Here is a 24424-nt window from a genome sequence, read left to right on the forward strand (position 1 = left end):
AGGTTCATCCGGGTCATGGTGAAAGTCCAGCATGCAAGGAAAAATAAGTGAAATCCTTTTTTTTCCCCCCCTTACAGTACATTATGACGCACTTAATGTAAATGAAACCTAAAACAATATAGCTGACGGACACCTAATGGAACAGAATAAAATAATAAATAGATGTATTAAACAGAATGTATAAGAGAATTTATTGTTATCCAACTGTATACTGTGCAATACAGCACATAGAGGAATATATATGAGTGCCATGCCATTTTATATAGGTTGGTTTACATGACTTCCCGTAAAAAAGAAGGGATAACTAAAATATACTATAACATTTACATTTACATTTACATTTAGGGCATTTAGCAAATGCTTATAGTCCAAAGCGATTACAATAAGTACATTTGTCACAAGAAAGAAATCACAGCATATCACCCTATAAAAAGTATTGTGTTTTCAAAATAAATAAAAACAATTAAGTCTCCTGCAAAACATGATCCGTATACACAGAAAGAAACAGACAAAAAATCTCACTCAAAACAAAAAAGTGATTCATAAAGAAGCATACGTCAGCCCGCGTGAAAACTACCTTTCCCTACACCCCTCGCGAGCTCCAATTTGACAACCAGCCAATCCGCGCCATGACAGCCCGGCACGTGACGTAGAGTAAGTTCCTGCTGTGGCTTGAGGGAAACAGATCGACATTCAGCCACGGGAGAATCGCGTTTTGCGGGTAAGTTAAGACATTTGGCCACAACTGGGCCGCCCGAGTCCATATCAGGTGTCCTTCGGAGGTGTTTGCCTCAGGTTCCTGTGCACTGTGGGTCAGAAATAGCCTGAATGTCGGGTGGAACAAGCTGTCGTACCGTCTAGGCCTCCGCTATTTCCTGGTGCAACTCCACAGCTGGAGCCTATTGGAATGGCCAAGTTGGAAAAGTTCAGTTTCGGGGTTTTTTTTTTAGGGGTGCTTTGTGCTTCTCGACACCTCTTGGCACGGCTCCCTGCGCTCAACTTTTGCCGTGAACACTGCCCCGAGTCTGACGCCGACTGCGTTCTCGAAAGCAACCCTCCGGCTGTGTAACGTTAACGTTATTCACACACCGGAGCTGAGGATTCAACACCGCGAACTGCTCCTTAGCTGTCAGGTTTTTGTTTTGTCTGTGCTAGCTAACCCAGCCACCCTGAATCAAACTGAACCTCCGAACTGCTTTCACCAGCAAACATTTCTATTCAACTTCAGTATACCCGTAATGGCGATTTATTTATTTTTGTTTACGTCTTTGTGCCTCCTGTCAAAATCAGGTATTTGAACATGTAGTCCGTTTAATCTACAGTGACTGAGAGGGTTTCTGCTTTGTTGTAATGTTTGTGTATCATCCTACTGATGTGTAATTACAGGTCACCACGTCAGAAGCATATCCTGTGCTTAAGTCGATCAAACAAAACTCGTATGGCTTGTTTTTATTGCAGTTACAGGAGCAAACATGCCTGTGAATACAAATGAACAGTCGGCCTGTGAAGGTGTTGTCTGTCGAAATAGCACTGACACTGTGCAGACTGTACAGCCGGCTTGGCTTACTGCACCAGCCTCCCTGTGCTGGAGCCAGATCAATACATCAGCATCAGCCAATATTATTGACCATTGTAGTTTCCCCACATGTGTATCAGTACTAATCTATTATAACCACTGGTGCACCATAGAACAGCGTTCATTTCGAGCCCCTGACAGTTTTAATGTGTAGTTTCTGTCCACTGAAACTAAACACAACCTGAGTTATTTTTCTATACTAATATTTTTTTTTTTATGTTGATGTCATTCTGAAGCAGTGTTGTCACAACAGTGGAATTTCTAAATTTGATGCATTACCTTGAAAAATATTGCTGTTCAATTCGATGTTCGATACCACGCAGAAAAATTTAGCGCATGGAACATTTACAAAATAAATATAACAAGGCTATAACATGACAATGGGAGCACAGTGACTCTAGTTAGCATTAAACATACCACTTTTTAGAAACATAAACGTTGTGTGTCTATTGAAACAAATTGGGATATTCCAAATCGATGTGTATTGATAAATCAATATTTTAGAGAGTGCTGCTCTGAGGCTACATCTGTCGCCATCTGTGACGTGTAGTTACCATGGCTGCAGGTGTTGTTCTTGTCTTTTGTGGTGCAATTTGAAAAGAGGCCTGTTTACTGAAGTACCAATCACCTTCCTTACTAAATCCGGCCCCTTACTCTCATTATGCAGCTACCTGCGCTCTCCACTGCAGAGCAGCTGTCGGTTCAGAAATTGGATACGCTCACCTGATCACCAAAACACGGCACTCTGTCTGGGTTTGGCTTGAGAGGAGCCGCTCAAAGATGCAACAACGCAGATGCTAAGATATTTAGCAAACAGGCAATCTCTGGATGAATATGGGTGACCGTCTGCACTGAGAGAAACATGAAATAAACGATAAAGTAAACTGAAAGTGATGCTCACCTTTCTGTGATAATGCTATGTTAGGGAGACCCCACCTTGCACCCAAAGGAGTGCTGTTGTCAGCACCATGGTACCAGACACCACAGGACACCACTGGAGACCTTCCGTGGATCTGGCACCGCCCACAGATGCTCGATCTGATTGGGATCCGGGGAATTTTGTTGATGCCTTAAACTCTTTGTCCTGTGCAGTTTTTGTGACGTTGCAGGGCGTGTTGCCCTGCTGGCGCGTTGCCGTGCTGGGGCGTCACTGCCATTGGGGAGTGTTGTTGTCATGAGGGGATGTACTTGGTTGTTTGCGGTCTTTGGGTGAGTGTTGCATGTCAAGCGGCATCCACATAAAAGCCAGGAGAAATTAAAAAAATCCCTGTTCATGCCATGCTATGGTGCTCTGCTGCGTCCTGAGTGTAATGTATGTTATGAGTGCTGCCTTACCTGTTACTGAGCTTTCTTGATCATGGAAGCTTGTGCATTTCTGTTGCTGAAGATGACCAGAGCCTAACCACCAAACAGCCTCTAGTTTAATAATATTATATTAATCATTCCCTGTTATTACTGATGAGTTTTTAGTTTTCTGTTGTAATTTCTATTTCTATTGACTGCAGAAATTTTGTAGAATCTTAATCACATGACGTGATTTCAAAAGAAAGTTTCAGTTTCACTTCTTTCACACTTTCTCTCTTTCCATAAAACTCCCGCCCACATTCTGGCTCGACCACAAGCGCACACCTATTTTCAGACTGTTTCATTGTGACCGCTCAAGTGTGGCTTTAAGCGCCGTCTCCAAGCAGACCAGAGGAAAGCTCGTTTTTGAGCTTGAATTGAATGTGTGAACTTCAGTGGATGACCATGCCGGAAACAGTCCGATTCCAGCCACAGGCTAATAAATCGGCGAATCCCTGAAAACCCCTGCATTTGAGACATCAGTTGCCCCAGTCATGCGGCTCTTTGAGTGCAGGGATCCTGTGCCAATTCTCCGCATCCTCTTCTGTGTCAAAGTTTCAGATGCGGCGAGGGGTGAAACTTCGCTGCGGCTCTATCATCATGATGTGTACCGTCACACCTCTTTTGGTTCCACTCCCGGCTTACTGTATGAATTGTCACACGGGTGCATCCTTACGAAGCTGCTTGGTTTGGTGTGAACAAACAAAGGCGGAGAATTGGCGAACCTCCTCTGCGGAGTCTCTGCCAGTGTCAAAGATGTATGTGTTTACCAGGCAGAGATGAAAAGGCCTTTTCCTCTCATTATGGCTGTTACTGTTTTGTACTACTCCGCCCGAGTCCCTGAACTGATCTACTGACCGACAGACAGACGTGTAAACACCTGTCAAAACTGTACTCTCTAAACTGTTAACGTGGTAGCAATAGCTGTGTCTTTTGGACCACCTAACGATGGCACATGATGACACACACACACACACACACACACAGACTCACAAGGTGAAAACATAGCTGCAGCCATGCTGTCACAGCTGGTTATGACTACTGAATGCTCACGGGTTTGAACATCAACATGTTGACAGGTGTCGGGGCTTGTGTGCACCCGTCAGAAGATGTTCTCTAGTTACAATTATATTATAGCTCAGTGACAGCTGAACTCCAGTGTAATGTGGACATGTGCTGTTACTGTCCCTAGTGCTTTAAACACCTAATACTCACCTTACTCTTACCTAACAATTGCATGTACGGTTGAATGTGGTAATTCAATATTAGAAGAGGTCTATTTAGTTAATTATTGATGATACAAACTAATGCATTAAGTGGGGTGAGGAGTGCTTAAGAGTCAACTTGGTGATATTAGCCGTGTCTCCATAATGCACTTTTATGCACATTTTGAAGAATATTGCATTAGGAATATTATGGAAATGGGAAAATTAGCATTCTGGCATGTGTAATAATTTCTTCTGATGAAGATGTACTTATAGTCTGGCATTAAACTGACAGATAACAAATAAAGAGCAGAGCTTGAGAATTGGACCCTGCTGTTTGGAGACTTTTTCATGACACAGCCTAACAGTCTGTTTTTCTCTTTCTCAGCCTGTGGAAGCCCACTCCCTGAGCAATGGCCTCACCAGTCTCGGTCTTCAACTCCAACGCCTTGGACACACACATCTCCAGTGTAAGTGGATTTATTTGTGTCTGTTGATGTTGAAATATTTTAAGCTTATATGAGATGCAGGTTGCACTGGAATGTCGCACATGGTGGAAGCAAGTGAGAAATCAAATCATTGTCTCAGCACTTGCCGCCACTAGTGGCTGAAAATAGTGCCATCTATGTGCTTCTTAAATCATTTCTGATTTAAGAATATACATTTTTTAAATACCTGCTAATAATGGCCAGTTAACTCTGTTCACGTCACTGTTGAGTCATCTTACTTCTTTCTGATCTCGCGTTTGTGTTCAGTATCAGTGAGACAGTTGACTAGGCTCGGACTACACAGAAGCCACAGGCAGCAGGTACTTTTTTATATCTTTAAGTTCAGTCTCTATTTAAAACTCATCACTGACTGATAGTGTTCAAGCCCTGCTTGACAGAGACCAGTGAAAAGATATAGATAAGCCAACAGCCTTAACTTCAACACAAATCGTAGCGTCGCACCTGCAGAGTAATGTAAAATTTGCATGTTCACCCGGATATTGCACTAGCATCACAGCTGAACCGAGCCAAAGTTGTTGAGTTTCACAGTTTTATTGTTTTAAATCAGTAGCATATGAAGTAGTCGAAGGGTTTCCCCAATTTTAATTGAGCAGCTGGATGGGAATAGTTGTGAGGTGTTTGTAACAAGGTGGTTTTCTCAAGTCATTTTATACTGAGCAAGACTGCAAACTCTCGTTCCAGACATACAAGATAAACTGTCTGCTTTTTGGTATTTAAATTGAATTTATAAATATTATTTTGAAAGCCCAGTGTGTCACTCGCTTGAATAGTACAGAGCAGACTTATCCAAATTCCAGTAGCAATGGTCTTTACTGAAGGAAAATTAACATTCCAAATAAGGATGAAGAGCAGCAGTTAAGCTGCTAAAGTCCTTGAATCCTCCTGGTCACAGTTTAGCCTCTTCAAAAGGAAAAGTATCTTGTCTATGGTGTCGTCTCACTGTGTCCACCACAGTTTAACGGGTTAAATGCCAAACCTACTTGTTCTTCCCCCTTTTCCCTTTGTTGTCTTCCCTTTTGGAAACAAGCAACTTCTACTACTGAAAATAAAAAGCACTAAATGATGCATGAAATTGTCCCTATTTTACACAGCCTCATCAATCCTTTAAATTAACATCTCTGTTGTTATTTTGTCTTTAAGCCATGGTGTGTTTTGTATGTTTATCTTTAGACCTCAAGAGAGTCTCTGAAGATGGAGTTGTTAGCTGATGTGACTCTGCTGCCAGGAGAAGAAAGAATTATCGGTGAGTTTATGGAGCCCAATCCATCACAATTTAATAGTTTTCTTCACTGTTGGAACAGGCGTGCTTGCTCCTCCAATGGTAGACCTATGATCATTGGCTTTATCAAGACACATCTCTGTCAAGTTCCTGTGAAGCTTTGAGAAAGGTTTTTCCTGTATATCAGGATCTGGATCTGAGAGCAAAGACTTGTGGCTCGGCGTTGAGGGTCATGTGGGCCTTTTCATACAAATATGCTGGCTTGACTTGACTCGGTTTGACTGGCACATCAGCCCAGCGCTGCAGGGATTACAACGGGGCTATTTGTACTTGAAAAAGCCAGCTAAAAAACCCAGCCAACAGGGAATTAGGTAATGTAACTATGTCTTGACAAGCACAAGCGAATCCATCTGCTCAGCACCTCTTTCCCTCATCTCTGCAGCGACCTCCCAATATTATGTTGCCAGCATCTTATCTATCTTGTTTGCCAATAATAATTGGAAATAATTCCAGCACCTAATTCCCTGTAATACCACAATTATGATTTTTACATTTCTACTCATGCACAGATTGCAGAAACAAGTATAACCACATGCTAATCTATGATCTTAAAGGTGTCAGGCGAACCGTTTCTTCCTGCTTCTAGTTTTGTTGTACCAGAATTATTATGTGCGACATCATTACACACTGCTACATATAAGACATTTGGCAGCAAAATGTGTACCGTTTGAGCCAGCTCTGTTGACAGATATGTTGTCATTGGTTTATTTATGAAGTGATAAAGTCAGTCAGTATTCTCTGATTCTGAGAGATGATTTCGATATCAGTTACTGTTGAGTGTGTCTGTCTTTATTTGTCTCTTATTAAACACTCAGAGTAGGTGGTATTTTTAGCCTACCTTTGTTGCACGGCTCTCTTCTCCTTTTCTGCTTCCTATTCTCTGCATTTCTGGTAATTTCTTCCCTTACAGTACTCCCTGCTTATCAGTAAAAAAAATGATGTCTGCACCAGAGCACTTATATGAAAAAGGGGAACCTATTCTGAGCCTATAAGGTCTGCGGAGGAACAGACACGAGACAAGTTAGCGACTCAAATCAATAAACATCAATAAAAATGTTTTTTTTTTATTCATCTGTTTCCAGATAAAGACATCATCTACATTTGCCCATTCAGTGGAGCAGTGAAAGGCAAAGTGTTGATAACCAACTACAGACTCTACTTTAAGAGCTCAGACGCTGTAAGTCATTACACTCATGTGGGGCCAGCCGGTAGCTTAAGTGTGTGTGTGTCTGTGTCTGTGTGAAGGAAGCCATCAACAACTCAAGTCTACCAGGAAAGTAGTTAAACTATCAGTATAGCTACATCTTTTATTGAACTTTTTGTGCTGTGAAAACATGGCACACTGTATTGGTATGTTATTACAGATTCATGCAGCAGTCAGACATTTACAGAAACATCTTGTGCAAATGTGCAGTATTAATCAGATTTTAGATTTTCCTTTCTTGTGTTAGTTTAGATCCTTGAAGATAATCTCTTCAGTCATTGATAGTTGTTCTGATCGCCCTTCAGCATAAGCCTACTGCATAGCAATGAAATAAGAATTGTAACATCCAAATATTTCTTAATAAATCTTAAGTAAGGAAAGCAATGCATGAATTGATGAGTACTCAGAGAGTAAAGAATGCTTTATTGAATGATATAGTTGTTGTGTGTGTTTCCTTCTCTGTAAGTAAATGTAACAACATGCTGGCTCTGCTCCCTGTAGGATGTGGCAGTAATGCTGGACGTTCCTCTGGGTGCAATTGCTCGGGTGGAGAAGATGGGCGGGGCGTCAAGCAGAGGGGAAAACTCCTATGGCCTGGATATCACCTGCAAGGTGTGTGTGTGTGTGTGTGTGGCTGTGTGTGACTGTGGAATACTCTAAGCTTAGTGAGTTTTCATTGCATTATAAATTATAAATAGAATAGCATTGCATTGCATACCTATGACCTCCTTCTAAACTGTTTGTGGTCGAGTTGCATTGTGGGTAGCATTTTAGGCACCAGGGGACTGGCAAGGAGAAGATTGTGTGGGATATAATGAGGATGATACATCTTCTTCTGCTGCATTCATTTTGATCCTTTTTTAAACTGTCCAACGTCAGGCTGACAGCCTTGTATGAGTGCAAAGCGTCCAGTGGAGTCGAATATGTTGGTGTTTTAAAGCCGACATATTACAGGTAGGGCTGTAACGATACACCAATCTCACAGTTTGTCCGTTCTCCCACCTGTCCTACCGACTGCTCCTCACTGGCTAAGAACTTTAACTTACCGAGTTCAGTGAACTTTTCCCGGAAAACAGCCTCCGTCCTCGCAAGTGACATAGTCAGGCAGCGACCAGTTTACTTATGGCGATTATGTAATTTAGAGCGAAAAACTTAACTTTGTCCTAAACTTTTCCAGGATGTTTGGTGGGTCAGGATCTCAATCACGACACATTAAAACATCATCCATATGATTATGAACTATCCTCGGGTTTAGATTGGCAGCGGGACACTGGAAAAACCCCTTGAAAACACACACACTTCATCATCATGACGTGTCCCGTCACGTCTCTTACACAGCGGTTCGTCTTTACTCCGGCAGTGTTTTGGTCTGTGTGAACGACCACGGTGGAGATTTGGCGAACCACCACTGTGGTGTTAATGTGGCGTCTCTGTGTGAAAAATGGCTAATTATTATTACTCATAGGGCTGGATTTGGATGGGAAGTTGTCGCAATTCTGCCATCTCACACCACGAGTCACCATTTCGGTTTTGATACGTGTTTCATTACAGCCTTAATTACAGGTGAACGCCACAGTTTTTTCCTCCACATCTAGTGTTTTCACAGGTAGAGTTCTCCTGCATATGTGAAAAAATGTATAAAGCCATAGTGTCTCCAGAGGGAGGTGTGTGGTGTCTGATTAATGCCATCAAGTGAATTCACTTAACTGAGCATCAGTTGTTGCTGATCTTCTCTGTCCTTCAGGACATGAGGAACTTGAGGTTTGCCTTGAAGCAGGAGGGTCACAGCAGAAGAGATATCTTTGATCTCCTCTTCAGACATGCCTTCCCCGTCTCACATGGTCAGGTAAGACAGCCTCTTAACTTCTCCTGCCATTTCCTGACTGACAGATGTTTTCTTTTTTTTTAAAGGACCCCTAAAGCATTGCTTAACCAGTGAGTGAATTCATTAAAAATACGATGCAGACGTAGCCCTGTTTTCTCAGACAGTGGACTATATGTACATACTGAGATCGATTTATTTATGACATCACAAAATGCTACAATGCCTTTTATTATGAATATTAATCAATAATTGAACCCTGAGTGTATTTGTAGCAGCAAACAATTTAAATCCACCAGCAATGGCAAAGGAAAGGACATCTTTCTGCTTACAGTCATCCTCGATTTTGTTTCAATGCCCAGTATTCATGCAAATGCTGAAATGCAGAGATGTAGCCCCCTCATATGCTGTGACACACAGCTACCCACCCACACTACAGCTGCATCTGCTTGGCTAATACTTGTGAAAGCTAAATTCTGTGTCAGAGCAAGCCTTACCAGGGCTTCTTTCATTTGTCTGCTAATGGCCAGTGAAAACAATGTCTCATGTGTTGCACATAGAATTCTATTGTGGTAAAGTTATTTCAGGTGTTCCCTCTCCTAAAGGGGTTTGTTGAACGACCCTGGCTAAATAATCATTATAACAGGTGAATAGGTGTTTAAGTAAATATCTGGTTATTTGATTTAAATTCAAAATTTGCACACCTGTAGTAAAAAGAGACCAACTTAGACTCCCAAAGGAGCATTTCAGAAAACAATCACAAAGCTTAAAATGTTGTTGCAACAGTAACCAGAAGCTACATATTCTGTATGTGTAAAAAATCTGATAAAAGTTTTCAGTAGATTCATCTGAGGCTGAACCTGACTCTTGGTCAAACACAAGACATTTGACCTCTTCTAATGTCTTGTGTTTTCAGACATAATAAAAACCCAGCCAGATTTCTTGGAAATAGGTTCAGTAGTTTCTGTGCAATCCTGCCAACAAACCAAACCAACCAACAAACGAATGAACACGGGTGAAAGATAATCTCCTTAGCAGAAGTAAAACTTGCTGTCGCAGGCTAAGTATTCTGCACAATCCGCCACACCAAAAATGAGAAATAAATCAATCTGATGGATTGCATTGTTTCCTTATTTAGGTGATTCTTGTGTTTCTATTTTAAGGATTGTTGAGGGATTATAACATGAATACTCTGCATTGGGAAATTATAATGAAGTGCATACTTCATTATAACCAGCAGCTTCTTCCCACATCGGTCCAAAATGGTTATACTGATGAAGGTTCCCAGTCATCAGGTCATGGTAATGCCAAGTGCTGTATCGTAGGCAACTTGGACGTGTTTCATTTTCTTGAAGACGTGTCACCTCTCATCCAAGAGGCTTCTTCATTTCCAAATAACTAGAGGGGAGTTGCAGGCTTTTAAACTCTGTGTGGGAGTGTCCTTACAGAGCCATTAAGGACACATGTGAGCTCTGAGTTTCAGAGTCGCTGACCCAACTGACCTTCATGTGGGTTGCTAGTGCTAGGTGAGCCCTGGTGTGAATGGTTGTTGAGCTGTCTGGGGAGGGAACTTGGTACAGCATTGTAGGTGGGTGACTTGGGTGGTTATTTACATCTCTATTCTCTCCCAGCAGCAGCCCTGGAACAGTTATACTGACACGCACACTCGTTGTACCTGAGCAGTACTTTCAGGAGAAAGAACCTCTGCATGAGAAATGTAGTCTGTAAATGAAAATACTTCTCTCCTCTCCACCCAGCCACTGTTTGCATATGTGACCCAGGAGAAGTACGAGGAGAATGGTTGGAGCGTCTACAAACCCATCGAGGAGTTTAGACGGCAGGTAAGGATGAATGGTAGAGTGCAACGCTAGGACTTTACAATGACATTGCTACTATTTCTTTTACAGTACTAATCAATATTCTCCCTGTTACTACTGTAAATAATACAGCAATGCATATTATTTGCTGAGTTCCTGTTTGTACTGTTTTTATGTATTGTTGAGTTATATGTACATTATTTTAAAGACCCATCCTGGGAAGGTCTAGTACAACTGACAACAAGTTCAAAGTAGTATTTTGAAAAATGCAAATAGAGCATTTCCATGTCTCTGTAAGTAACTGATGACGATCGTTGTCTTTTTTGTAGGGCCTACCTAATAACAAGTGGCGTATTACATTCATCAATAAGAACTATGACCTGTGTGACACCTACCCCACTGTGCTGGCTGTACCCTTTAAAAGTAAAGAGGAGGACCTCAGAAGAGTGGCTGCTTTCAGGTCCAGAGGACGCATACCGGTATGTGCAAAACTGATCTGTACAAAACTGAGCCCATGACTCTCGAGTAAAGCATTTTTTTAGTCTGACAAAAAAAAGAGTCTTGAGGTTTGTTGGATCGATTCAAAGTCTAGTTTTATGCATAGGCAGACATCCCAGAAGTATCGAAATATTAAAATGAATGTATATGAAAATAGCCAATGCAAAGTAGTGAAGTAAAACTGAGATGGAGTTTGGTTTGCCTGCCTTGGAAACAGTTTTAATTGTACCTTGTTTAAAATCATGCTGTGTGACAGTTTTTGGCATTACTGAACCGTGTAGAACTGTAGTTACTATCTTTATGTAATCATTACATACGTGTGTATGTGTAGTGAGTTAGACTGGTAAGCTGCCTTCTTTTTGTTTCGTGTTTTTGTTCAACTTTTTACGACTGTCACCCTGGAAGTTTTTGTTGCATTAACAAGCTACCTGACAGCGATTCCATTTCCTAAGGTACAGACTGGTATCTGTAAAGGTTTTCAACTGTCTCCGTCTCTTAGGTTCTGTCATGGATCCACCGGGAGAACCAGGCAGTGATTGTCCGCTGCAGTCAGCCTCTGGTTGGTATGTCTGGTAAGAGAAACAAGGACGACGAGCGCTACCTGGACCTGATCAGGGAGGCAAATGACACCATCAAGCTCACCATCTATGATGCCCGGCCCAGCGTCAATGCTGTCGCCAACAAGGTCAGAGGGGAAAGGAAGTACTCTCGGGGGAATTAAAGGGTTTGTGCATACATCAGGCAAATAAAGACAAAAAGTAGCATTAAAAGAAGAAGCAACATTTTGGAGAGCTATGTGCCACTGCATCTGCATATGCCGCTGTTACCATGGTAACAGTGAACTGAAGTTAGCTGGCGGTCCTTTGTGAGGAAGACAAGGGACCGTTACTTTAGTTCACCCTGCTGGAAATGAAGGCATGACTGACTTTCTCTAAATCCTGTCTGGATTTGAGATATATTATTTTTGCCACTTGTTTGAGATGATAAAAGTCTGATCTAGTTACTGCTTTGATGCTGAGAACCCCGTCGTAAAATACCAAAATTCTAACTTGGGTTTTATTGCATTTTATTTTATTTCATTCCTTCCTCCTTGCTGCCAAATATAAGGATTTCTGTCTTGCATTTTTGTTTTAATGAAAGGAAGTTTAATTGTATTCAGTCCGTACCCGCCAGAAGCATTGATAGTTTAAGGGGCCATTGTCGCTCAGTGAAAGAGCAACTTAAAAGTGACTGTCATCTGCATAGCTGATTAGCGGCATTATCCCCCTGCATGATTTGATCGAGAGAAAGTATGTTAGGTGAAATATTAGCGACCCAAGAATCGAGCCCCCTCTGGAGAAGTATTACATGGTCCACTGTAACAAAGATGTCACTTGGATCGAGCAGCAGATGAATATCATTTGACCTTTGTCAGTGAAGTTTCAGTTCTGTGATGTGGACTGAATCCAAATCGAAATCTGTCCAAAAAAGCCATTTACATTTAAAATGCCAAATTGAATCAATACAGCTTTCACATGTTTTTTATTAATACAGGGAGGGGGATTAGAGATGGGTCTGTAATTGTTTAATACTGCAGAATCCAGGTTGTGTTTCTCGAGAAGGGTTTAACAACTGCAGTTTTCAGTGATGTTTGGAGAAATGCCTGGTACAAGTGAGTCATTGGCGGTTTTCAGCACATCCATTTCCAAGCAACTCAAAACATTTTTTTGGCAGCTGGTTGGCAGGGGAACAAAACAGCAGGTGGACAAATTAAGATGCTTCACTACATCCTGCAGAGGGTTAGTATTCAGTCAGTCAATCAGTGAATCAGTCTTCAGTTAATCTTTATTGGCATAGCACCAGTTCACGACAAAAGTTAACTCGTGGCGCTTTCTTATCGGAGCAGGTCTAGCCCATACTCTATAATTAGTGTATTTATACAATAGTATATATAGCCACTCTATTTTTGGGAAATTGTAAAGAGGAAGTGTCTCTTCAAAGACGTTGTAGAGTATTTATTAACTTTTGTTGACAGAAACTGATCTGGTTTGGTATCTGGGTAACCGACATGACAAAGAAAATATGGAGATGAATAGCTCTTACTGTAGATTAGCCATAAGCTAGCGTTAGTGAGCAACAGCACACACCAGGGGTTTGTGTGTCTGTGTGTTTGAATTCTCACCAATTCTTAGTAAATTCAGCACTCACTGGAGACTCCTGACTCATTACTTTTCCCCTCTCTGCTCTGTAATGTGTTCACCCCATTAACCGGGAAACATCCTGAATTCTTGATTCATTGATGTGGAATGACCTTTACCTCATTTTATCTTAATGTCTTTGCTATCCCCAGGCCACAGGAGGAGGCTATGAGGGTGACGAGTATCAGAGCGCAGAGCTCGTCTTCCTGGACATTCAGAATATCCATGTCATGAGGGAATCTCTGAAGAAGCTCAAAGATATCGTCTACCCTAATGTGGAGGAATCGCATTGGTTGTCCAGTCTAGAGTCTACACACTGGCTCGAACATGTTAAGGTGAGAAAAGATATTTCATTGTCCATGCCGATGTGAATATCATTATTGCATCTGGGCAGAGGCTTTCATTTTTATTTGGATGTATTGAGCTTTTTAAGGGTTGTCAGTCCAAAACCTAGTCTAAATTGTGTCTTGGTGTGTGTAGCTGGTGTTATCCGGAGCCATCCAAGTGGCAGACAAGGTTTCCAGTGGGAATTCTGTGTTGGTTCACTGCAGTGACGGCTGGGACAGAACTGCTCAGCTCACCTCTCTGGCCATGCTGATGCTGGACAGTCACTACCGCACTCTCAGAGGGTTCCAGGTCAGTAAATACACTAATGAGATATAACAGGAAGCTGCTCATCTACACCAAAGAAAACAGTTAGGAGTAGCACGAAAAGCCTTCATTTCACTTATGCAGTGTATGTACCGTACCGTACTTGGGGTTTGTTTCTGTCTGTGTAAGAATTCTGACGGTTGGTTCCAGTTTCTAATGTTGGCTGTTGATATCTCATGATATCTGTGTTCATCAGCAGTCAAGAGTCTTGGTACTTGCCAGTTTGTAAAAAATAATGTAAAAATGGGTGAGTGTACGGTAAGCTTCTCTTCAGTATGGATCCCAAGTGCTCTGCAACAAAAGTAGGAGCAAGACCAGGGTGCACATTGGTTGAGCTGATGCTCTTTGCTGATCAGAAACTGCAGAATACGGGAATTGTGAGATGTGTAAGAGAGCAGAACTTGAGTAAATGTACTTGAATTCCATCACTGCCATTATCCTGATGGAATGAATCCTTTTTGTGTTCTTTTAGGTGCTAATTGAGAAGGAATGGATCAGCTTTGGCCACAAGTTTGCCTCGGTAAGTAACATTCTTACAACTCCTTACATGAGTTGTATGTTTTAATATGATTCAGGATTTAATGCTGTCAGATATTTTTATGGAAACAGATATTTATAAAAGAAATTGCTCAATTGATCAACAAAAATGATTTGCCTTCCTGATAATAATGTGATTTGTGTTTGTGTGTGTAGAGGATAGGTCAAGGTGACAAGAACCATGCAGATCAGGACAGATCACCAATCTTTGTTCAGTTCATTGACTGTGTATGGCAGATGACTAAACAGGTAAGTGTAACACATCTTAATCATCAGGCTCAATCATACAAAAAGGTAACCTCAAAGGCATTTACATGAGCTGTAAGAATTGATTAGGCCAAGGTTAGACAGGGATTTTGTTCACAATGTATTGTTGGACCTAGCCAGCGGTTTGGGTTTAATTTAGTCAAAGGCTGTCACATATAAGCACCCTGAAAAGATGCTGTGGCCCTATTTTAATTGTGTAAGCATTGAAATGATGCAGAGCAGTAGGTCTTTGGTACGCGGACTGTGCAGGCGTCTTCAGGTGCTATTTTGGTTTATGTATGTGTTGTAGCTTGAAGTGCAAAAGGGCTGGGTGAAGGAGATATACTGTCAATATGTTTAATAGATACAACCAATGCTATTTATATGATCGCATCAGTTTGTCACTATGTCTGTAATAATTCTACTATATCTCATGGGGTAAATATTCTAATGCTTGACAATAGATATTGATAAAATACATCGTGCCATGAGTCTTTATACAGTCTTAGATTTTAGATATCATTATATCCACATTACTAATCAACTGATTTATCAAAAATCTCATTGTGCTCATATATTGTTAAAGTAACAATGGTCATCCATACAATATTGTCACAATATCAATATTTAAGTATTTGGTTGAAAATATTGTGATATTTGATTTTGTCACACAGCTCTAGCATTAATGAAGTGTTTTAAAGGAGATTTTTTAAAATATTGAGGTATTCATTGTGTGTCAAAATATCGCCTAAAAGTATCACAATATTGTTTTCAGCCCAGCTCTGAGAAAGTCTAATCATCCTGACTGATGTTGGGTATCAACATTTGTACTGAAATGCCTTTCAAAAACAAACCATGAGGCAGTGACACGCAGGATTAATGAGCTGCTGTAATCCGACATCTCGTGCAGCTGAATAAGGATTTATAATGGACCCATCTGATGTGTGTAGAGATATTTATGGTTGCTATGTTGCAGTCATTTTTATGAAGGTTGATACACTGGATAGACTAGTGGAATGGAACTGCATTCTGACACAGCAGACAGTAGGCAACGTATACTGGAAAAATCCCTCGTATTAATTTTTATGGATTTTTTTATGCATATTTGAAGATATCTACTGGCTTTGAGGTAGAAATCAGCATGATCGCAGCAATGAGGGTATGCAAGTTTTATCATCAGATAAAAGAATTGTACGCTTCAGCTTTAGACATGGTTTTTCTGATATGCCCTCTCACTGAAGACGTTTTAGAAACGCAACTGTGGATGAATGTAATTGTGGTTTTAGGGGCAGGACTACAGTGCACAGTACGCACAGCAGGAGTATTTTAAAGACCAGTCCACCAAAGAGTGTTCCCTAAACTGAGGTGAACTCAGGTGTCTGGGGCGTTCCTTGATTTGTAACAGATCTTTCCTCTCCTCTCCTCTCCTCTCCTCTCCTCTCCTCTCCTCTCCTCTCCTCTCCTCTCCTCTTCTCAGTTTCCAACAGCTTTTGAGTTCAATGAGCGCCTCCTGCTGACAATCATGGATCACCTCTACAGCTGTCGCTTCGGGACTTTCCTCTACAACTGTGAGAGTGCGCGAGACCAGCACGTAAGACCGGACTTAAAACACTGCGAGCATGCTTTGACTTTGCGGGTCATTCGAGCTTTAAAATGCCTCACGATGACACTCTTTCTGTTGTGCAGGAGGTGAGATCGAAAACAGTGTCCCTGTGGTCTCTGGTCAATAGTAAGATGGAGATTTATTTAAATCCCTTCTACACTCCGGAGTCTGGCAGGGTCCTCTACCCTGTCGCCAGCATGCGCCACCTAGAGCTGTGGGTAACGTACTACATCCGCTGGAACCCACGCATTCGACAACAGGTAAGATTTCAACAGGTTTGATTTCCATACACATGTGCCGTCTTGGTTTGACTCGTAGTAGTTGTATTTCGATTACAACAGGCCTACCTGCTAGAAGGCGTGTCTTTAACTGATGGTGTGATAGCCTTGGGGTTGGGGTTAAAGGGTCAAAGTAGCTGATGTAAATACTGTCTGTATCTGAGAGTACAAACAGGGAATCAAGAGAGAAACTTTCTAAACCAGTTCTAAACCACTGAGATTCAGTCTGAAGCTACAAAATTACTGAGAGCTTAAACACGGAGACTAGTTTGGTTTAGTTACTGGATGTACCTGTGTAGTAGTTTGTTAGTAATATCTGTGTATGTGTGTGTTTTTGTTGTGTATTGCAGCAGCAGAGTCCGGTAGAGCAGCGCTACAAGGAGCTGTTGGCCCTGAGAGACGAGTACTTGAAGAAGCTGGAGGAGCTCCAGCGGTCTGACTCCTCCCCTTCCTCCCACATGGCTAACAGCCCCTCCCCCAACACCTCCTCCTCCACCTCCTCCACGCCCTCGCAGCAATACACACACCTACAAACTCCCCTCTGAGGGCTGGTGACACATTCGCACACTCAGATAATATACCTGTTGACTTGCACTTATGTCGTCTTCACTCTGTTTTCTGTCAGTCTCTCACACGCAGGGAATTAATTAGTGTTGTCCAGTCCTAACTGTGGATAACAGAGAATGCTAATACGATTTAATTTTGATGGTTAATTCTAACAACGTAGTGGTGATGATGGTGATTTATGCAATATGCCACAGTACAGCCTTGTCACAAGACTTTTTTTACACAGACACTCATCATTCAGTGAAGCCTTAGACATTCAGTGGCTTTCAGTCCAAGGGCTTGAACACACAGGACAAGCAGTGGATGTGTATATGTGTACAGGCAGCAGAGCACAGACAGAATTATTTGTCTCCTCTGTTTGTTTTACTCTGATTTATCAGAAAACCCACAAGGATAGCCTGCTGTTTGTGGTTATTAATTAATCAGATAACTACAGAACCACACACATCGCAGAACAGAATCAATGATAAACTCATCACCAATGACTAAACTGTTGTTTGAGTGCAAATACGACAAAATAATCTCAACTCTATGTCTGTTTACCCCCAATATGCTCCACATGAAGCTGTTGCATCAGCCTGAAGTTGGTTATTTTGTCAAATGTAGTGTTGTTGTCCAGTTAAGGGACACCAGTTGATCTCGTGCTTCCAGTACAAAGACACGTCAGGGACATAGCTGAGCCTATACTAGCTGTAGTCTCAGTTAAACTAAGATGCACAGGGTACTGTTAGCCTAGCCCAACTCAACTGCACTCATCACACATGCTTGCCAAGCAGCACATATAGATGACATCAGTTCTAGTGTCTCTATACAATATCATTTTTTTTCAATAACGCGTAATCAAAACACAGGTAGAAGAATACTTGTTGGACTCATTGAAACAAACACTCTACTAACACACAGCACTGAAATGGAATGTCATGTTACTTGTCCCTTCTGGCAATTCATCACGTCAAATTTGAAACACCTTGAGCAGATTTACCCACGTTTCAGAACCTGCACACACACGCTGATTTGGGTGTGAAATTAAATTAGATCCGTCTTTGACAGCCCAGGCTCAGCCTGTGTCCTTCTACACGACTGTGCTGTCCTGTGTGTACTCAAGGTGTTCTACAATTCTCATTTTTCACACTTCTTCCTACTTGCTGCAGTGCTACTGAGTGTTGCTCTGTCCTGTTTGTTTTTTTTGAAGAAATTGATTTAGAACTGCTGCAGAGCTAACGCAGCAGGGTTAGAGGCTGGGAGCTTCTACAGTGGATTTCACTGTACATCCCTAGCCAAGTGTATATATCAGGTGTGTCAAATTTGGATGGATTGATGTGGGATTTGTTGCTCGTTTAGCTGAGGATGAAAGCTAGAGCTGTCCCTGTCACGTATTTCTTTTGGCCACTGCTATCGGCTGTGCTCACCTAAGCAGTATTTTCCAGCACTGAGAGCAAATGCAGTTCTAGCCAAGAAGCAGAGTCTGGTCAGAATGAATCAGTAATTTAGTTTCATGAACGCAGCTTTGTTCCAGTTTGTAATATTTCAGGTGCTCAAGATAGTGTAGGGAAATGAAGTGGTGCTGGCCTCTGATCCTGAATCACGTCTTTGACTTTTATGCTCTTCACTAATGACAAGACCCCAGATGGAGATATCACCCCAGGTCCATGATAGCCATACCATGCCAAGATGTTTGTTACCAGCACACGGATTTAAGGACAGCGAGCAGAAATAAAACCACTTCATTCTCAGTCCCACTTCGACACACTGTCACAGTTCGATGTCAGGACTCTGCTAGGCGACACTTAGATCTGTCTTAAATCTGTTTCTAGATAGTCCATCCACCATCACTGGAAAGTGCCATGTGCCTTTTGTACAGGTGTTGGCTTTATGTGTGCAACTGTTTTTTCCCCGTGCTTACATTTGCCAGTTATCTAATTGGATTAGATAATCAGGTGGACTTGTTTACTGCAGCTTGTTTGGTTTTTCCTATGGCTCATATTTCCCCACTGTTGGACACGAGATTAAAGATTTGTGTCCCCCAGATGTAAACACTGAAATTGGTGCAAAGATAAGGAAGAGGATTAGGGTCACTGTAAAAAGAAAAATCTTTAAAAAAAAAAACAAAAAAACATTTGTTTCCAATGGCCCTAATCCTCTTTTTTTTCTACCAACATGCTGTCACCGAGCACAGATGATATAGATGATATTAACAAAAAAGGCAAAGTTGTATAACTAAGGGAAATCATCAAAATTTTGGCTTTAAAAACTATACATTTACACTTTAAAGACTTATTTAAATTTTGAAATAACATAAGTGGCCAAGATTGATAAAATGGCTACCTACGTCATAATTCTGACTTACCGTGAGTGTTTAACTATTCAAATATATCATTATCCTTTTTGTTTGATAGACTTGCCCAAAGAAAACATGAAAGCCAACCCGTCCAAAAGGCACATGCTTCATTTATTAGTTGTCTCTTCGGTTTTCTGGTGCCGTCATGGAGCTGATGTCTACAGAGCAGGTTCGCAAAAAGTCAAACTCAGGACATCGCATGGACAACTGCGTGTGTGCTTGTGTGTGTGTGTGTTTGTGTGTGTGTGGAAAGAAGCGCTTTGAGGACGTTTTTTTGAGGAATAGCCTGATATGAGGATTTCGCTGCTAACTCAAATGGCTCCCTTTTTTGGTTAGTTTGAAAACAGTCGACACAAACTCAAACAGACAAATAACTGGCCAGCATGCTGCTAAAATATCTCTCACAGATGTATGTACTGTATCGTTCAGTCGATCAAGATCTTGACAGGACCGTTTTGTTACAATCGCACTAAAGTTGAGGTTCTTTGCCGCCGCATTTGCTCAGTCAGTATAACTCTTAAATTCCACTGTACGGTACAGCTCAGCTCAACTCAATAGAGACTGTTTCTTTTGGCATCACCTCGGTAAAGATTCCAAGCAAACTGTTTTTATATTCCTCACTGTTTTGTCTTGCTGCCTTCAGCTTCTTCTGAAACAAATATGGTCTCCTTGCTGTATCTGCAAATATGGTTTTTTTTTTAAGGTGATATTTATAACCGTTCATTACCTGTTTCTCCTGGCCAATACTAATGAGATAGCCTATAATATGAATAGATACATAACTTTTGTATTATTAAAAGCCATTTTCTAGCCTGTATATAGCCTCTAGCCTAAGATGTATTGATCAAAGATGGATGATTTAATAATTATTTTCAAAACATTGTAGTTATAACTTATAACCTTGTAGAACATGTACTGAAAATAGAAATAGTTTTTTTCTCCTTAATTTCCTTCCTGTTTTTCTTTTCTTCTTCTTCTGTGTTTGATGGCAGATCACAAACCAACTTTAAAGGTGCATACCACCACCTATTAGAGTGCGTATGTGCTATTATTGGCTCTATTATCACCTATAATTTCACAGATACTGATAAATAGCAGGTAATATAATTTTCCTAATATCTGGCCTATCGTTTGTCAGGGTGATATACTGTATATTGTCCAGCCTATATTGAATGGGAAACAAAATCGAGGAAAAGTACCTGGTACCAAATGAAATTTGAGTGGAGCTGTACCATGCAGTGGAAACTGGGCTTAATGAGTAATGTCTGGTAGTTCTCAATCTCTGGCGCTTTTTTTCACCTCCCATGGCCATTTAATGAATAAGTGGCTCTTGATAGCTGGAGTAAATTCCGCTTTGAGTGTGATATTAGCACCACATCAGGCAGCACATCATAATGTGTCAGAGATAAACTGTCAAATGCTGTGCAAGGCAGTGCCAGCTGTGTGGTCCATCAGTGAAAAACAGCATAAAACTTAAGGATAATTATTTTTTTTAAAAAAAGCTCCGGGCCTGCTTTCACACTGCAACAGTGCTGTGCTCTGGCTCCAAGGGAAACTGCTCAGATTCTTTTGCTCAAATTAATTCCGGATAGAAACACTTGGATCACCACTATGGATCATGCCCTCCTGGCTCTATATTTGTAACATTTTATAAAAAAAACCTTCACGAATGAATATTTTGTTATTTTGCCTTTCTGACTGAGACGAGTATTTCCATTGCCAGTGGATTGAGAGAAACCAAAAGTGTTCCTAGCATTGGATTTGTTCCACAATTTACAGAAGCATTTTTCAATATAGGAAATGTGCGACTCTAGGCGAATTATGTAAAGTTGCACCCTGTGAGGAACTGCTAGTTCCTATAGATTTCGCCCCCAATGTATAGCTGTACCTACCTGACCTACCTTCCTTCACAAAAGAATATTGTGCTACAATAATCATGCATTCTTTCCCATTGGAGATGACGTTCAGAGAGCAGTTCCCTTACCTTAGTGAAGTCACAGATACAGGAAAATTGTTCTCAAGTTTATTGTGCTGACCTAATATCACTGTTCTGCAACATATACCCCCATATACCTACATGGTGATGCATCAGCAGTCTGTTTGATCGGGTTAAGGTATGTCCGCCAGCCCTTCTGCTGACCTGGGTTGAACTCAGATTGGGCAGTGTCCTGATTTTGTGAACTTTAAACTGCACATCTTGGAAAGGCAAAATCCCTCATTTTAAACCTCCAGTATCAGTGCAGGCAACAGAGAATAAGCTTATGATTGGGTGTTTCGAGGCAAAACTCTTTATAGGATGTCCCAAGGGACACAGAATAGGACTTTACATCTGGAACCATTGCTTTCCAAAGTATCTCCTCTAATTGTTGCTTCTGTACAGCATCCACAAATTCCTAATTAAGCTGCCTTCCTGGTAGGAGAGAAATTTGAGTCTGGAAGGCTCAGAAAAGCCATCCCCATCTCCAACAGAGTTTCCCCTCACGGTGTGGTCAACCCATTGGGTTCTCTCCAAGTTGATAGCAAAGTTTCATTGAGGTCATGCATTGTATGTAAAGTGTGACAGCTTCAATTTGTGAACTGTGAGGTGCAATAAGTCATTTCGCAAAGTGTGTCAGGTCATTGTCCGAATTTGTGCCTTGATTCTTGTGAGAATCACCTTCACCTCTTTAGAGAGACTTACTCTAGCTGTCCAAGGTCATGTTTGAGATCGACTGCGCTGCGGTTCAAATTCCAAAGGGAGAAAGGCTCGTGCCCTCCGATTTGAGAGGATGTCAGGCTGCTGTTCATGGGTTTGTGCCAGTTTGAAGTGGGAGGAAATGGGCGGGCATTCCCGAAGCAGCTACAGAGCACAGAGGACAGGGCAGTTTACCAAGTTACCTTTCCCTGTATCAAAGGAAGTCTGTTTATCCCCTGCAAATTGAGGTCTGGGAGAAAAAAAATCAGAACTAAAATCAAAACGTCCAATGTGGTTGTAAACTTCCACCGTAAAGAGGTGAGAAAGAAACTAGGGTTATAACGGATCCCTGTAGCTCTCTCGTTTCACAACTGGCACTTTTCCTGTGATCACCCGAGTGCAACTCCATCAATATCTTCCTGTTGTCTCCATACATGTGATACGTGTTAACAGGGTGTATTGTTTCTATGCTTCCCATGCATTGTAAGCAGCCATGAAATGCATTTTGGTAGCACTGCATTGCGTTTTAAGAGACGGTGTGGCGCTCCCTCACATAAAGTTGAGGTCTAGGCGTATTTATGGCATCCAGAACTATAAAAACCTAACCATTGTACTAACCAGTGAGTCAAAATGAGGACAGATTCAGGAACTGCATAGCCAACACATTTCAGTGAACCATTTTTGTAATATAGGTTTCCAAATGAAAACCCAGAGAAGATATCCCACGAGTTTTTGTGTGGTTGTCAGAGAGTGAAGTTAATGTTGGTCAAACATGCAAAGCTGGCAAGTTGCTTCAAAACAACACCCCTGTGGACACATAGCATTAAAACAGAAATCTCCTGGTTCTTTGTGACAGCCGGCTTGTCACTCTGTCTTCCAGGGTCGACTTACAGAGCTGCTATATACTTGGATTTCTGTCAAGGTTGATCATTGCAGCATTATGGAGTTTATGAGCATAAACCAACCCTTGATTCTTCTAAACCTTCCATAAATAATTTAATTCCAAGGATTGGCCAGATGTTGCTGAACCTTTGTTTCAACAACAACATCTGCTAGTCAGTGTAATCACAGCAACCTGTCAAAACAAAGTCTTGGAGTTTTCAAGAGAGAATAGGACTTGGCCCAGCTGCAAGTATGTCAAATCTCAAACATGACTTATTTCTTATTCTTATTTCTGGGTGGGTCTGAGTGGGCAAACTAGAGAACGTAACCTGATTCTTATGTTAACAGAGGTGATTTACCAGAGGCTCTACCAAGTGGATACTCTTGACAAGTGTTTGATGAACTTGTTGATCTCATTGCGGAGGTTGGTGGGTAAAACACCAGAGACAGAAGTGACAGCAAGAAAAAACAAAAAACAAAAACAAAGTGTGCATCAGTTGGGTGGTTATGTTTTTAGGGAAAAACAGATAAAAATCTATTTTTTTTTTATTTTTTACTTTGTACAAGCACCATGATGTAATTACCTCAATCAAAACCTATTTTACTGCCTAAAGTTCTATCGTTGTAAAATACAATTATTTTATGTAGTGTAAAATCTTACAGTTTTATAAAAAGGAGAGTAATGTTGGTTCAGAAATTGTTGGTATAAATTGTGGATTTCTGCTCCATTGGTTAAATTTGTGTTGTTTTATTTTTGAGGGCATTTTTGGGGGTTTGTATGCGCTAACCCGGGACGAAAAAAGACATAAGTCCTCTGGATTCTGTTCACATCTTCCTCTCAGTTCTCTGATGGATCTTTAGCTTTTCGATGTTGGCTCTGTGGTGATGAATCTGAGAATTACTCTGTCGATGTTCATTTCAGTTTGACTTTTTTCATTTATGTAGGGGGATTTGTAGTTTGAGGGGTTTTGTGTCATATAGCCTGCTTTTTGATAAAGACACATAAAATGTGTTTAAGGATTTTTCTTTTTTTTTGGGCATCAACAAGGGAAGGTGAAAACAGAATACATTTCAAATATATTTCTTTTAATCATGTTATATCCTCTCCACAGTTTGTTGGATGGCTCCTGTTATGTAAATATTACTGATTAAATTAATTTAAGGATTTCTGACTGACTTTCATGTGTTATTTTTGTGTTTATCTTATTCTTCTTATT

At 41.1% G+C, this 24424-nt stretch overlaps 1 protein-coding gene across 1 annotated transcript; it reads left to right on the forward strand.

The window, feature by feature from the left end:
• The first annotated feature begins 616 nt into the window (after positions 1-616).
• mtm1 (myotubularin 1) lies at positions 617-24384 on the forward strand. The gene is made up of 16 exons (XM_037112260.1): positions 617-721; positions 4514-4595; positions 5805-5877; positions 6996-7090; positions 7619-7729; positions 8862-8963; positions 10697-10780; positions 11086-11235; positions 11754-11939; positions 13584-13766; positions 13912-14067; positions 14555-14602; positions 14776-14868; positions 16343-16456; positions 16552-16728; positions 17097-24384. The coding sequence occupies exons 2-16, from the start codon at positions 4539-4541 to the stop codon at positions 17289-17291; spliced, it is 1824 nt and encodes a 607-aa protein (XP_036968155.1). The 5' UTR covers positions 617-721; positions 4514-4538; the 3' UTR covers positions 17292-24384.
• Positions 24385-24424: the final 40 nt, after the last annotated feature.

This window comes from Acanthopagrus latus, chromosome 10 (assembly GCF_904848185.1).
Source record: "Acanthopagrus latus isolate v.2019 chromosome 10, fAcaLat1.1, whole genome shotgun sequence".
Classification (NCBI taxonomy): Eukaryota; Metazoa; Chordata; class Actinopteri; order Spariformes; family Sparidae; genus Acanthopagrus; species Acanthopagrus latus.

What these genes read in the sequence shown, in the direction of transcription:
- mtm1 (XM_037112260.1), top strand. Translation starts at nt 4,539, where the DNA reads ATGGCCTCACCAGTCTCGGTCTTCAACTCCAACGCCTTGGACACACAC. An exon ending in GCCTGGATATCACCTGCAAG is followed by an intron (nt 7,730 to 8,861) that starts GTGTGTGTGTGT and finishes TCTGTCCTTCAG; the next exon opens with GACATGAGGAACTTGAGGTT. An exon ending in GCACTCTCAGAGGGTTCCAG is followed by an intron (nt 14,068 to 14,554) that starts GTCAGTAAATAC and finishes GTGTTCTTTTAG; the next exon opens with GTGCTAATTGAGAAGGAATG.